This window comes from Adiantum capillus-veneris, chromosome 7, assembly GCF_014529385.1.
Source record: "Adiantum capillus-veneris isolate H3 chromosome 7, ASM1452938v2, whole genome shotgun sequence".
Classification (NCBI taxonomy): domain Eukaryota; kingdom Viridiplantae; phylum Streptophyta; class Polypodiopsida; order Polypodiales; family Pteridaceae; genus Adiantum; species Adiantum capillus-veneris.
The window spans coordinates 167,792,717-167,805,181 of NC_140937.1; the positions used below are offsets into that span (position 1 = coordinate 167,792,717).

Consider the following 12,465-nt stretch of genomic DNA (forward strand, 5'->3'; position numbering starts at 1 on the left):
TCTCAAGTGTCCAATTATAGAGTAGAATATGAGTCGTTGTTGTAAACAAAAACATTGAGGTTGTTGTAAAGACTTTGACCTTATGGATCTCTTGACACTTTTTGGCAATGCAGCTCTATTTTGGCATGGCGATTAGTGATTGAAGTGTTCGTATTACGCTTATAGTTTTTTTAAATGTTTAAGTGCACTTTTAACAAGTGGCCATGTTGATCATCTCTCTCTCTCTCTCTCTCTCTCTCTCTCTCTCTCTCTCTCTCTCTCTCTCTCTCTCTCTCTCTCTAATTTTAAGCTTTGAGTACTAATGTTACCCTCTTTTCTTGCAGCCAATTAAATGGCCCATGAAATTGTGAGTATTTTTCCAAGTGTAAAAAATCTTATTGTTGATGCCTTTGAAGAAAGTTTGTTACCTGCTGAATGGGGATGGCAATGGGCATAGGAAGTGATCGAGAAAACTAAACTGTTTGGGGTCATATGTAGATGAAGAGTTGGACACGATTTACATCAGGTTGCTTGATCCCTATTTCTTTCCCAATCTTAGACTCATGCTCTTAAAGCAAGAGCTTGGGTTGATTTGTCGTTACAAGATTTACTTGAGCTGGGTTCAAAAAAAAGATTTAAGAGAAGTTTGTAGAGCTCCAGCTCAATATCTTGATCCTGTCGAAATAGCACGATTAAGAGTGTTATGCAGATATATTCCTGAGCCTTTTTGACAATAATGTAAAAATTGATTTGTTTGGTTTGAAATGTCTCTTTAGTGATGTGCTTTTATGTAATCTGTGTGTGTGTGTGTGTGTGTGTGTGTGTGTGTGTGTGCGCGCGCGCGCGCGCGCGCGAAAGGGAGAAGAAGAAGAGAAAGATGCGAAAAGGTTAAATGTAACAGGAGTAGTCTAAAGGAGCCAAAGACAAAGTGAGACAAAAATTTACATTTGAACAATGGGTAAATAAGTATTCGTAGGTTATTGGTGATAGTGTTTTAAAAAAAGATTTAAGAGAAGCATGTCAAGCTCCAGCTCAATATCTTGATTTTGTTGAAATAGCACAACTATGAATGCTATGTTATGTAGATATATATATTTCATGATTTTGTTGAAATAGCACAACTATGAATGCTATGCTATGTAGATATATATATTTCAGAGCCTTTTTGGCAATGATGTAACTTTTGAAATCTTTTTAATTGAAAAGGTACAAAATCCTTTTTGCTTTGAAATCTCTCTCTTTATTGATGTGTTTCTCTCTCTCTCTCTCTCTCACACACACACACACACACACACACATTGAAGGTAAAGTGAGAAAATACAATCCATATGAAATGTTTGCAAGCATAAGTCAAAACACGACACAAATACACGATAATATTCTCCCTCCCCCTCTCTCTCTCTCTCTCTCTCTCTCTCTCTCTCTCTCTCTCTCTCTCGCACCCAACATGGAGTAACCGGGATCTGACAGCATGTAAAAAAATATCATTACTTAATTTAATTTGTGTCATAGTAAGAGCAAGCGAGACCCACCGATAGGCGGGTCGCGCAAGATAGTTTTACACAAAGGAGAGCTCATGTAGGAGACGTGGATGTTGAATAATTGCATGAGGGCTCCTATGTCCGTGTGTCGAGAAGGCAACGCGTCAAACCATCAACGTGGGGGGAGAGAGAGAGAGAGAGAGAGAGAGAGAGAGAGAGAGAGAGAGAGATGGTGTAGCCATAGCAATTGCAAACATGGAAGCTCTGGCTCTGTCGAGGCCAAGCACAAATACAGCGGCCGCAGCGAAAGAGCATTGTTACGTGCTCCCAGCTTGTAGCAAACGGCTCTCCTCTCTATCACCATCGCTAAAAAATGCATCGCCTTCTATCTTGCGGTCCTCATTTCTGTGTTCAACCACCTTCTTGCAAGGGAAGGTTGTTGCACCATGCGAACGAGGAGTCACCGGCACAAACCTTGGTATAGCTCTCAAGTTGGACGCCTCCCTACTACCTTCTAAATTTAGATCAGGCCGGTTCTGCAATGACTTTGACTTCCGGGCGAAGTGTTCTACTTGCACATGGAAATGACCGCATGCAATGAAGAACCTCATAAGCATTTTTCTTGTAGGTGAGATATGGTCAGAGTAAAATTTCTGCTTTACCAACAAGCATGTCATAAATAAGGAGCGAGTTGTTACTGATGATGGGGTAGGGAATGGTCGCTTAGTGACCATTCCTTGTAATCAGGACGATCAGCGGAGGGTGGAAGCACTGATTACGGGATTTCCTCCGCCGGGAGCACTGATTATGGGAATGGTCACTAAGCGACCATTCCCGACCTTCAAGGTCGAGGGGAGGGGGGCCAACAGTGGTACATTGACGGGCCTGGCCATACAAAAAAAGTAACGACTGCGTGCAGGAGTCCAGATCAGCGATCGAGAAGCAAAAGTTATGACTTGTGCTGCTGGGTTGGAGGATCAACATTTACTGACCATTTTTCTGATGCATACTGAGTTGTCAGAAATCGGACACCCTGCGACTGTTATTACCGTCAGTAAAGTGCAGTAGATAGAGGGTCAGGATCTACTGCCCCCCGACCCTCGACCTTGAAGATAACATCAAGCAAGACCTGAGTATTGATGTTTATGGCAGGAACAGTGAGGACAAAGAAGAGCAGAATGCGGAGATTGCCCATCTGGTACAATGCCTAGGTATATTTTCTTGGGGTTGCATTTTTTATAAGAACAATTTCTATCCCTTCTTTTTTTTTTTAAAGAAGAGAGAGAGAGAGAGAGAGAGAGAGAGAGAGAGAGAGAGAGAGAAGCGGTTGGCATATGCAGTCACACGCTGTTATTTAGGAAAAGGTATTAGCATATTCTACACCTGTGAGACTGGCAACATCACCCATATTGCCCAAAACAAAACAATAGGGACTACAATTACATCCCTACCTCGCCTCAACTGCCCGCTATTGCAATATCTGCAAGCTTGCTGCAAGTGGGAAAAAAGGATTTTCAAAAGACTACTTAGATTTGCTATGAGCGTGTGAAAGTAGAGATCTTATGAGCAGGTAAGAGGGTTGCACTGGTAGGAGGCCCCATAACGATAGCACTATGTAGATCTTGACCGAGGGTGAGTCTTGCCAAAAACATTTTTGCCAACCGATGAAAATAAGGGCAGACATAAAACACTTCCTATTTGTAGGTCAAATTTTAAAGCATTTGCTAGTATTTTACACTAAAATTTGTTTAAAAAATTATTCCATGCAAGCTCTAAATCTAGCTAGGATTTTGTAATTTTAGCAACTAAAAATACATTAAACCCCGGTTCATTATTCTATGAGAGAGAGAGAGAGAGAGAGAACAGCACGAGAGTAGATGGAATTTGCTTCTAATCAACTTCTCCTCTCTGTGTATGCATGCATGATGTACCCCTAATTCTACACGTCTGCATTTGAGGAGGACATTCATCCACGTTGGGCTTCAAACTATTGAGGACGTCCACACCATCAAATAGTTATGGCCCCTTTCCACTAACCGCCAATTACCAAAAAGAGAAAAAGGCACAGGGACATGTCTATCATTATGCTCTATCACATGACAAATTCAAATGCTAGCCAGACATAATATTTATTGGGAAACAATTTCAGCGATGGAAGCTTTTTTTGTAGAATAATTATTATTGAAGGGATTACCGAAGATGATGCTCAGGCTCATGAAGCGGAGGAGGGCTGCCCACAGTTTCCGCCTCTCTGCAATGTGAGGAGAAAGGGGTCCTCGCAGTCGTTGTAGATGCCAAACGACTCCGCTTTGGCTAGAAAGGCGTCCAGCGTGCTCCTCTGCAGCTGGGCCTCTCTTGATAACACGAACAGGGACTTGGCAGTCACCCCTGCCACCTCACTGCAGGAGTACACCAGGGCTGCTGAGTAGGCGCCCATTGACTGGCTGGACTTGGACTTCTCCAGGGCAATGATCCAATAAGGCGCCTTGTTGCCGATAATGCTCACCGCTAGCTTCGCCGGTGATGTGGCATTGGGTTGGATAATGCTTCCGCTTACGGACGACACGCTGGCATCGTTGACTGGGTGCCCATTGCCCGCTAATGCCTTGGCACCCACTCCCACGGCTTTGAGGCTGAGCTCAATGGCGTTATTGCTGGCCCCCACCTTCAATGCGATGCTGGCCAATGATAGCGCCGCGTGCTCAAGTGCCGCCTTACTCTTCTCCCTCAGCCCTGACTTGTGGCTGGCATCCTTCACCTGGCCTCTTATTTTGTTGAGGGTAGAGACCAGAGATGTCAGGGCCCCTTGCTCGACCTGCCGACCTTCCTTAACGTACCGATTCAACGCAGCCACGCTGGACTGCAGGGAGGAGGAGGGATTGGCCTGGCTGATCTGCCCATTGGCCTGCTGGATGAGGCTCACATCCTCAGAGAGGTCGTTCAGGGCCTGTTGAGCAGCTTGTGTAGATGTTTTGAGCTGCTGGGAGATCTGGAGGAGGTGGGCATCGTGGCCATCGAGGGTGGCCAAAGAGCGGGTGAGTTGGCTGACGGCGGCCAATTGGTGGCAGACCTCGCGGGCGGCGGCGCAGGCCCCGCGAGCAGCCACGTTGACAGCCACCACCTCAGCCAATGCCAAAGGGCTAATGACGCGAAGACCGCTGTTGAGCAGAGAGAGGTTGCCGGAGGCAGAGGCACTGTAACGCGCCTGATTGCACACCAGGCCGGCCTCGTTCAGTAGTTTGAAAGAGGCGGTGCTGCCAATCTCGTACCACTTGCCCAAGTAGTCCTCCACTTTGAAGCCCTCCTCATCTACAGTGGGCGGCTTCGCACAGCTTCCGCTCGCCTCCGCCCTTTCGCAAAATTGCTGCTCACTGGCTTCGCTGTTGTTCATGAGCACTCCCGCCACAAGCAACACCATTCCTATTGCTATGCGACGCATCATGATTGCGCTAATAAACAGGAAATGGACTCTTACGTTGTCTTGCCGTTACTATTTATAGGACCATTATTACATGTGAACGTGAGACCGGACGACGACCACCGTCCGTGTGAACGCCGGCTTCCGAGAACTTTCCTTATATCGTGGCCCACAATGTCTATGAATTCAAACCTACCGAATGTCCCATATGTTACGTTCCCACTACGGTTACATAAAGGTGCCAACTCTTCATTTCATAACAAGGAAAAGCGAAGCGCTCTCTAAGGTGAAGCGCTCTCAGAGCTAACGCTAAGAGCGATGGCGTGAAGACTCCAGAGCGTTGTATTTTCATCGCCCCCTCAGGTAGATGACCTCCCAGGTTATCTCACCCGCGTTAGGCCCCAACCCAAGACCCCCTAACATATGGGCCTCTGGTAGGATACCGCACCACTCCCTCGTGCAAAATAACTCCCCTATCGCCCACGTCGGGGGAGTTAATGGCATCAACCCTGAAGTGCTAACCCATCACAACCACTTACCCGTGCTGCTAAACGGAGGCGAACTTCTTCTTCCACCCGAAAGCGCGATTAGGCTCGAAGCAGCTCATCTGGTTCGCCATGGCGCCAAATTCTCCCAATAGCACGGTTTTCTGCTCCGTCTGCTAAGGGACATCCTGCTCCAGCCACCACTAGTGCTGCCTTTATACCCTCACCGAGGAGGAAGCGGAAGTGCTGCTCCTGGAGGGCTTTGGACAAACTTCAGACAGTAAGCCTCTTGTTATCCTTCCTGCTGCCCAAGTTCGCAAAACTTAAGCAAACCTAGAGAACATACCTCTAATAGGATTGTTGGCCGGTCCACGCTCCCCCGCCAACGTTCTGAGAGGATAGATCAGGAATCATTGGGGCCCCATAGGGGCTGTCATAAAATCTAATATCTAACCAACCCAAATGATTTTCTTATTGTAAACTGATCATTCAATGTGGGAGAATAAACAAAAACAAGGGTTAAGATATACACATGTGCTTATAGATCTATCTCAACACGCGTCCAACAGTAAAGGGGCCCAAATGAGAGATGGTCTATCAAAGAGCAAGTCTAGCCAATGGGGCATAAGACCTTAGGGTTAGCTTCATTGAAGACCTCCAATAGTTAGTGTAAAAGTCCTTTGACCTTAGGTAACCTAAGGCTAGGCTTGAGGTGGGAACTCGGCCCAAGCTTGAGGTGCTTGAGGTGGGACTCCCGGCCCAAGCTTAAGGTGCTTGAGGTGCTTGAGATGTTTGAGGTGCTTGATGATCAAGATGCTTGAGGTACTTTACATGCTTGAGATGCTAGGGTTGTACTTGAGGTGAGAACTTAGCCCAAGCTTAAAGTGCTTAAGGGCCAAGCTTGTAGTGGGAATTGGGCCTAAGCTTGAGGGGCTTGACGTGTCAAAAGTCAAAGATTCAATACCTACAAGGAAGGGGTGATCCCTACATGAGGGGGGATGAGAGAGAACACCCACACACTCACACAAGGCATACTTGATACAAAGAAATCATAAGGGACACTTGTCAACTTCCTCCTCATGTTGCCCTCATGGTGTGCCTGAAGCCTATTGGTTGGCCACCCAAGGGGTCCAATGATAATTTAAGAGATTCAATTAATTGTCTTTGCATTTATCAAGTCCTCTCTCTCTCAAAGGGGAAAGGGGGACACTTTTCCCAAGGCTACCCTTGTTGCTTGTAATACCTCCTACTTGTGATTTGCTAGGACTGGAGGGGTATCATGAGCTTCAAGCATGAGCTACAAGGGGGAGTTGACCAAACCAAGCTAGGGGGTTTCTTAGGGGGTACACTCTCCCGCACACACTCATAGACACTCTCATTATGCATTGTGCAAAGTGCAAGATCTCCCTCTTTTTCTCCAAGCAAGTAGAGGTTGAGAGCCTACACCAACACTCTTGGCTATGGAGTGCAAATCCAACCAAGAGCCATGCTTCAATGCTTAAGCTTGCCATCTTCTCCATGTTCATTACTATACTATTATGTATGCTAGCAAGAAGAGTTATGATAAGTGAGGAACTAATTCTTTCTCCTATGACATGTTTCTTCTTCCTCTTCCCTACCCTCATTCCCAGCTAGCTCTCTCCACCACCTTCGAAGGTGTTTGAGGTCTTGGGACTGAGGCTTGGGATAGTTAAAGCTTTCTTCAAAGTTTATGTTATGCTTGTGATGATGCATGAAGATTTCCATCTTTATTGCATAACCTAGGTCACAAGGAACACAAAGATTGTATTGTAACAAGTCTCCCATAATGGGAGAAATCATAATACAAATGCCAATTGGAGGGGGGACAGGCTCCACATAAATCCGGTCCTCAACTGTTATCATGTTCTCTAAATTCTCTCTCTTGCAAAAGTATTTTTCATTCCAAGTTAGCTAGTTGCTATGTCTATGTTGTTATCTTCAACTATGTTCACCCGCTATGCTCACAAAGTAATTTCTTAAAAGTATTCTCATTAATTTCGGCTACTCTCAAGTTAATAGGACAATTCCATTACATTGGTATCAGAGCATTTGGTTTCTCTTTTCTTGCTTAAGAAGAGAGGTACTCAAGTAGCCTATAAATGGTTGATGTTGTTAATTATATTAGGGTAAGTGGAACTGGGATCTATTATCCATTTTGTTGAGCCCACTATGTGGGATATGGTGCACACTTCGGGATCTTTGGACTTAATAATGGAGTCTTTTTAGACTTGCCTACGAAGTTTACCATTATTCAACCATAAGAAGTCCGAAAGGAGCTAGCCCTCGGCAACTTTGTTATGTTAGACCTACTCCACTACTCTCTATAATTAACCACTTCGAGCTATGGGTGTAGATACTTAAGAGCCAATTTTCAAAGGCTAAGAGGAGTGGAAACTAAGGTTTTGAATTGCCAAATCATACATTAAGTACATACATAAATTTGGTTAACATGGATGACAATAATTAGGAGAGTAGAATGAACATTGATAGCTTTGATTTTGCACATGAAGGTGCTAATGATGATGCCCCCATGTTCATGAATTATCTCGTTACTAGGTTGCAGCAAGCTATGGGCAACCCTGCTTTGCAAGCCAAATTTACTCAACAACTTTGTGCTTATGGAATTTCCCTTCCTCTCCAAGAGGAGAGAGAGCTTAGGAGGCCTCTTGAAGAGACCCCCCAAAAGAAGACTCTCTCCCATTCGAGAGGAGGAATCTAAAGAGCAAGAAAGAAATGAAACTTTAAGTTCCTCAGAAGATGTGGCTCCACGAAGACGGTGGTCTAGAAGATCGCCCACTCCTCCCAAGAGAAAAAGATCAACACACGGTCCCTCTCCTCGTCATTCCGAAAGAGAAGAGAGGAAATAAAAGAAGAAAAGGGCTAGGAGAGGTCACCCTCTTCTACTTCTTCTTCACCTCCTCCTCTTTTGATGAAATCTATGGCTATTCTCGTAGAGAATATAGGAGGGGAGGACATCGCAATCATACCCTGCATGGCAAAGGTCCCAAAAGCTAAAGAGGTTCAAGGAGGGAGGAAAGAGTATCTCTTTTCTCACCTATGATGGCACCTTTGGTGCTATCGACAAAGTGTTGGCCTTCATCCAGCAATTTGATGCAGCCTTTGGAGACGAGGGCTTCACAGAGTCCTCCAAGATACGCCATGTAGCTATGCACTTTCAAAAATCAACTCGTCAATGGTGGGCTAGTCTTTGTGGCAATAGCGAAGCCCCAAAGACATGGAAAACTCTACAAGTTTCCATCATAAGCAATTCCTTGCAAGCGATGCAAAGGACAAAGTGCTTACCAAATGGCCCAGCTTGAAGCTTCTCTCTCATGAGTCTATCCACAAGTATGTAGACAAGTTTTGGGATTTACATCTCAAGGCTATTGTCTTTCAAAAGATAGACTTTGTCGAGCAAAGGCAGCAATTAGGTGCAGGATTACCTGAAGAGATGGACGAATACATCAACTCTCAATGGCGTGGTTCTATCACCGAAGTAATCCATCACACCATGGTTCATGCATCAATTTCTATCGAGAGGCTAGACGGAATGTCAAGCCCATGGAAAACAAAGACAAAAATGATACAAAGGGGAAAACCAATGTTCAAAATTCTTCCCAAGGCACTTCCAGCAACAACAACAACAATCGGTCCAAGGAGAAGGGAGTTTACAAAGGTCCTATGGCCTCTTCTTTTTGATGGTTCAAAGGTTGCACCATCACTTTCTTCAGAAGGTGAAGAATTTGAAGAAGGTGGAGAAGAGGGTGACCTCTTTCTCGCCTTTTTCTTGTCTTGATCTTCGTTGTCTTCACCATCACTTTCATAAGAGGAAGAGGATGAAGAAGATGGAGAAGAGGGTGTCCTCTTTCTCGCCTTTTTCTTCTCTTGCTTTTTATCATCCCTCTTTGAATTATGGCGTGGAGAAGAGTGCGATGGTCTTCTCCGCTTTGGTGGTGATGGAGAGCGTTTAGCCCGCCGTCTTCGTGGAGCCATCTCCGCCGAGGTGGCGGGAGACTCGCTTCTTTCTCGTTCCTTCGGTAGGCTCTTGAGTTCTCCTTTGGGAAGGAGATGCATCATCAAGAAGTAAATTCTTGAGCCCTTCATATGGATTCTCTTCTTCTTCCTGAATTGGAGAGAGACCTCTTTTGGTAGTCTCACAAGGAGGCTTCCTAGGTGTTCTCTCGTCATGGTGATGAGCTTGGAGAATCCCGTGAACACAGAGCTGCCGTTGCACTTCACTTTGGAGAGATGGATTGTCCATGGCTTGTTGAAGCCTAGAAACAAGATAGTTTACAAGCATTGAAGCATCATTAGTAGCTTGCTCATGAGCAAAATCAAAGTTATCAACATTAATTTCACTCTCTTTACTATTGTCAGCCATTCTAACAACTTTTAGGTGTAAACTTTTTAGGTGTACTTTGGCACTTCAAGCCCTAATTGCTACTCCTCTTTACCCCTTTAGAAAAAGCACTCAAGCTACTGTACCCGCGGCTCGAATACCATTAATTGCAAGGAATAGAAGAGAGGGTCTTTCGACACCAAAACAGCACCGGCTCCTATCAAGATTCTAATAGCTCAATAGTGGTTAAGCCGTAGGCAAGCCCCGTAGGACTCCACTATTAAGACCATAGCTCTCGACGGTGATGCCCCGTTAACTGCACAAAGGCAGACGCACTGCAAGGCTGAAAAATCCCTATTCTACTTACTCACAGGCAATTAATAATACCAACCATTTGTAGCTAGCTTGAGGACCTCCCTTCTTGAGCAAGAAAAGAGAAACCTTGTGCTCTGATACCAATGTAACATTTAATGGCCTAATAACTTGTGTGTAGCAGAAATGAGCATGAACATAGTGTGCATTTCATTAGAATAGATTCCTAATGAGAATTACAAGAGTGCTTGGGTGGAGAGAGCAACAAAAAGCATAACACCTAGTTGATAGCATCGACAATACTTTCAAAAGAGAGAGAAATTAAGCTAATGACAACAGTTGAGGATCGGATTTGCATGGAGCCGGTCCCCCCTCCAAAAGGCTTTGTATTATGGTTTCTCCATCAAGAGAGACATTGTACAATACAATTCTTTGTGTTCCTTCAAGACTAGCTAGTGCAATGAAGATGAAAGCTTCATGCACTAAGCAAAACACTTAGCAAACAGAACTTGAATTATCCCTGTTCTCAGACCCAAGACCTCACACACCTTCGAAGATGGTGAGAGCTAGCAGGGTATGAGAGTAGATTGAGAGGAAGAAGGAGTATCTTACGAGAAAGATGCACATCTCCTCACATAATCACTCATATTAGCATAGCTTAGCTTAGTAATTATCTTGGTAGAGGAGATGAGCATGCATTGAAGCTTGGCTCTTGGTTGGATTTGCATCCACATGCCAAGAGTGTGTTGATGTAGGCTTCTATCTCACAAGCTTGGAGTAGATGATGAGCTCTCCATTAAAGCTTGGGAAGAGATAGTCTTCTCTTTCTTCACACATGAGATTGTGTGAGTGTGTGTGTGTGATAATCCTTGCAAAAATCAGCCCCCTCTCTCTCTTGGGCGAGCCCTCTTGCTATTTGCTCTTGCTGAGCCCTCATTGGCTCTCCCCATTTCAAGCCAATGACTATTAAGCAACATAAGTGATAGCCTTCTGACATGTGTCCCCCTTTCCCCTTTTGTGAGAGCTTTAGGTAATTAAATAATTAAACTAAACTCTCATTGGACCCCTTTGCCTCATGGCCAATAGGAATCAGGCAAGCCATTGGGCTCCTGAATGCTCATTGGACCCCTTGTGAGACTGCCCAATAGTCTTCTAGGAGACTTAATTCTCATTGGTTTCTTTTATTAAATGTTTTTAAATTAATTAAACTAGATTTAATCTAGGTTAATTCTCATTGGTCCACTTCAAGGGTCATCCAATAGAAATTGGGCACACCTCGTGGGCATCTGGCCTAGGGAGCTGACATGTGTCCCTCATTCCCTTTGTGTAAAGGGAGCCTGTGTGTGTGTGTGTGTGTGTGTGTGTCTTTCTCTCTCATCCCCTAGAAGAAGGGCTCACCCCCTCCCATGTAGGGATATGTGTTGACTTTGGAGAGCACACAAAGCATCAAATTCCCCCTAAGCTCTAACCCTTTGGACACAACCTTTGAATTTTGGAACCTTAGCATTTTGGAAGTCTTAATGGGCTGAAACTTAGGGTCTTTTTAGCCCATTGTTGCACATGGCTCTTTTGCAGATGGCCCCCCCTTTGGATCCCTATTTTCCCTCCTTTGGATCCCTATTGTGGCCGGTCTGTTAGCTTAACCAATATTCTAGCCTTTTCTCCCCTGGCACTTCCCCACATTAAATGATCAGTTTAATATGAGAAAATCATTTAGGAGAATTAGATATTGATTATTATGACACCCTGGCTCTACTCACAACTTCATATCAATGGAGTTGGCCAGCAAGCTAGGCATTCAAGCTTTCAAGATGGGAGATATGGTAATGGTTGACACAACTTTCAAGGGATAGCAAGCCTCCGTTACTCCCGTGATTGGGAAGTTGAGGCTTGATTTCCAAAGCTGTGTCGACAAATAAGACTTTATCATCTCTCCTCTCCAGCATGAGGATGTAAATCCTCCTGCTTTTGATAAGTCAATGAAGAGCTCAGTTTTTGCATACATGATTTTCGTCAAAGAGTCTCTAAAAGATCCTAATGTTTCATCAAATGTAAATGGTAGGAATCAAGAAGAGTTAGACTTGTCTAATTCTCTAAAAGGATTCCAAGATGTGCTCATCGATGATATCCCTATGGACTTACCTCCAAAATGAGGGGATGATGACCATCGTATTGAGCTCCTTCCAAGAAACTCACCGCCTAACAAGCCTCCTTATCGAGTCTCTAAATCTCAACAATAGGAGATCATGAGGCAAGTACAGGAATTGGTAGACAAAGGGATGGGGAGGCCTAGTTCCTCTCCCTTTTGTTCTCTAGTCCTTTTAGTGAAAAAGAAAGATGGTACATACCGTATGTGTGTGGACTATCGAGCACTAAACCATATCACTATCAAAAACAAATTTCCCGTGCCTCGGGTAAAAGATCTATTTG

General features: G+C 44.6%; 1 protein-coding gene across 1 annotated transcript; it reads right to left on the reverse strand.

Moving 5' to 3' along the window:
- Window positions 1–438: 438 nt before the first annotated feature.
- On the reverse strand, window positions 439–4,923 carry LOC147455012 (uncharacterized). Its single transcript, XM_086516861.1, has 2 exons — window positions 3,655–4,923; window positions 439–654 (listed from the first exon to the last, which is right to left on the reverse strand). Exon 1 carries the CDS (start codon window positions 4,900–4,902, stop codon window positions 3,673–3,675), a length of 1,230 nt encoding a protein of 409 aa, XP_086372987.1. The 5' UTR covers window positions 4,903–4,923; the 3' UTR covers window positions 439–654; window positions 3,655–3,672.
- Window positions 4,924–12,465: the final 7,542 nt, after the last annotated feature.

Bases quoted from the DNA above. Each gene is read 5' to 3' on its own strand.
- LOC147455012 (XM_086516861.1), bottom strand. From the start codon at position 4,902: ATGATGCGTCGCATAGCAATAGGAATGGTGTTGCTTGTGGCGGGAGTG.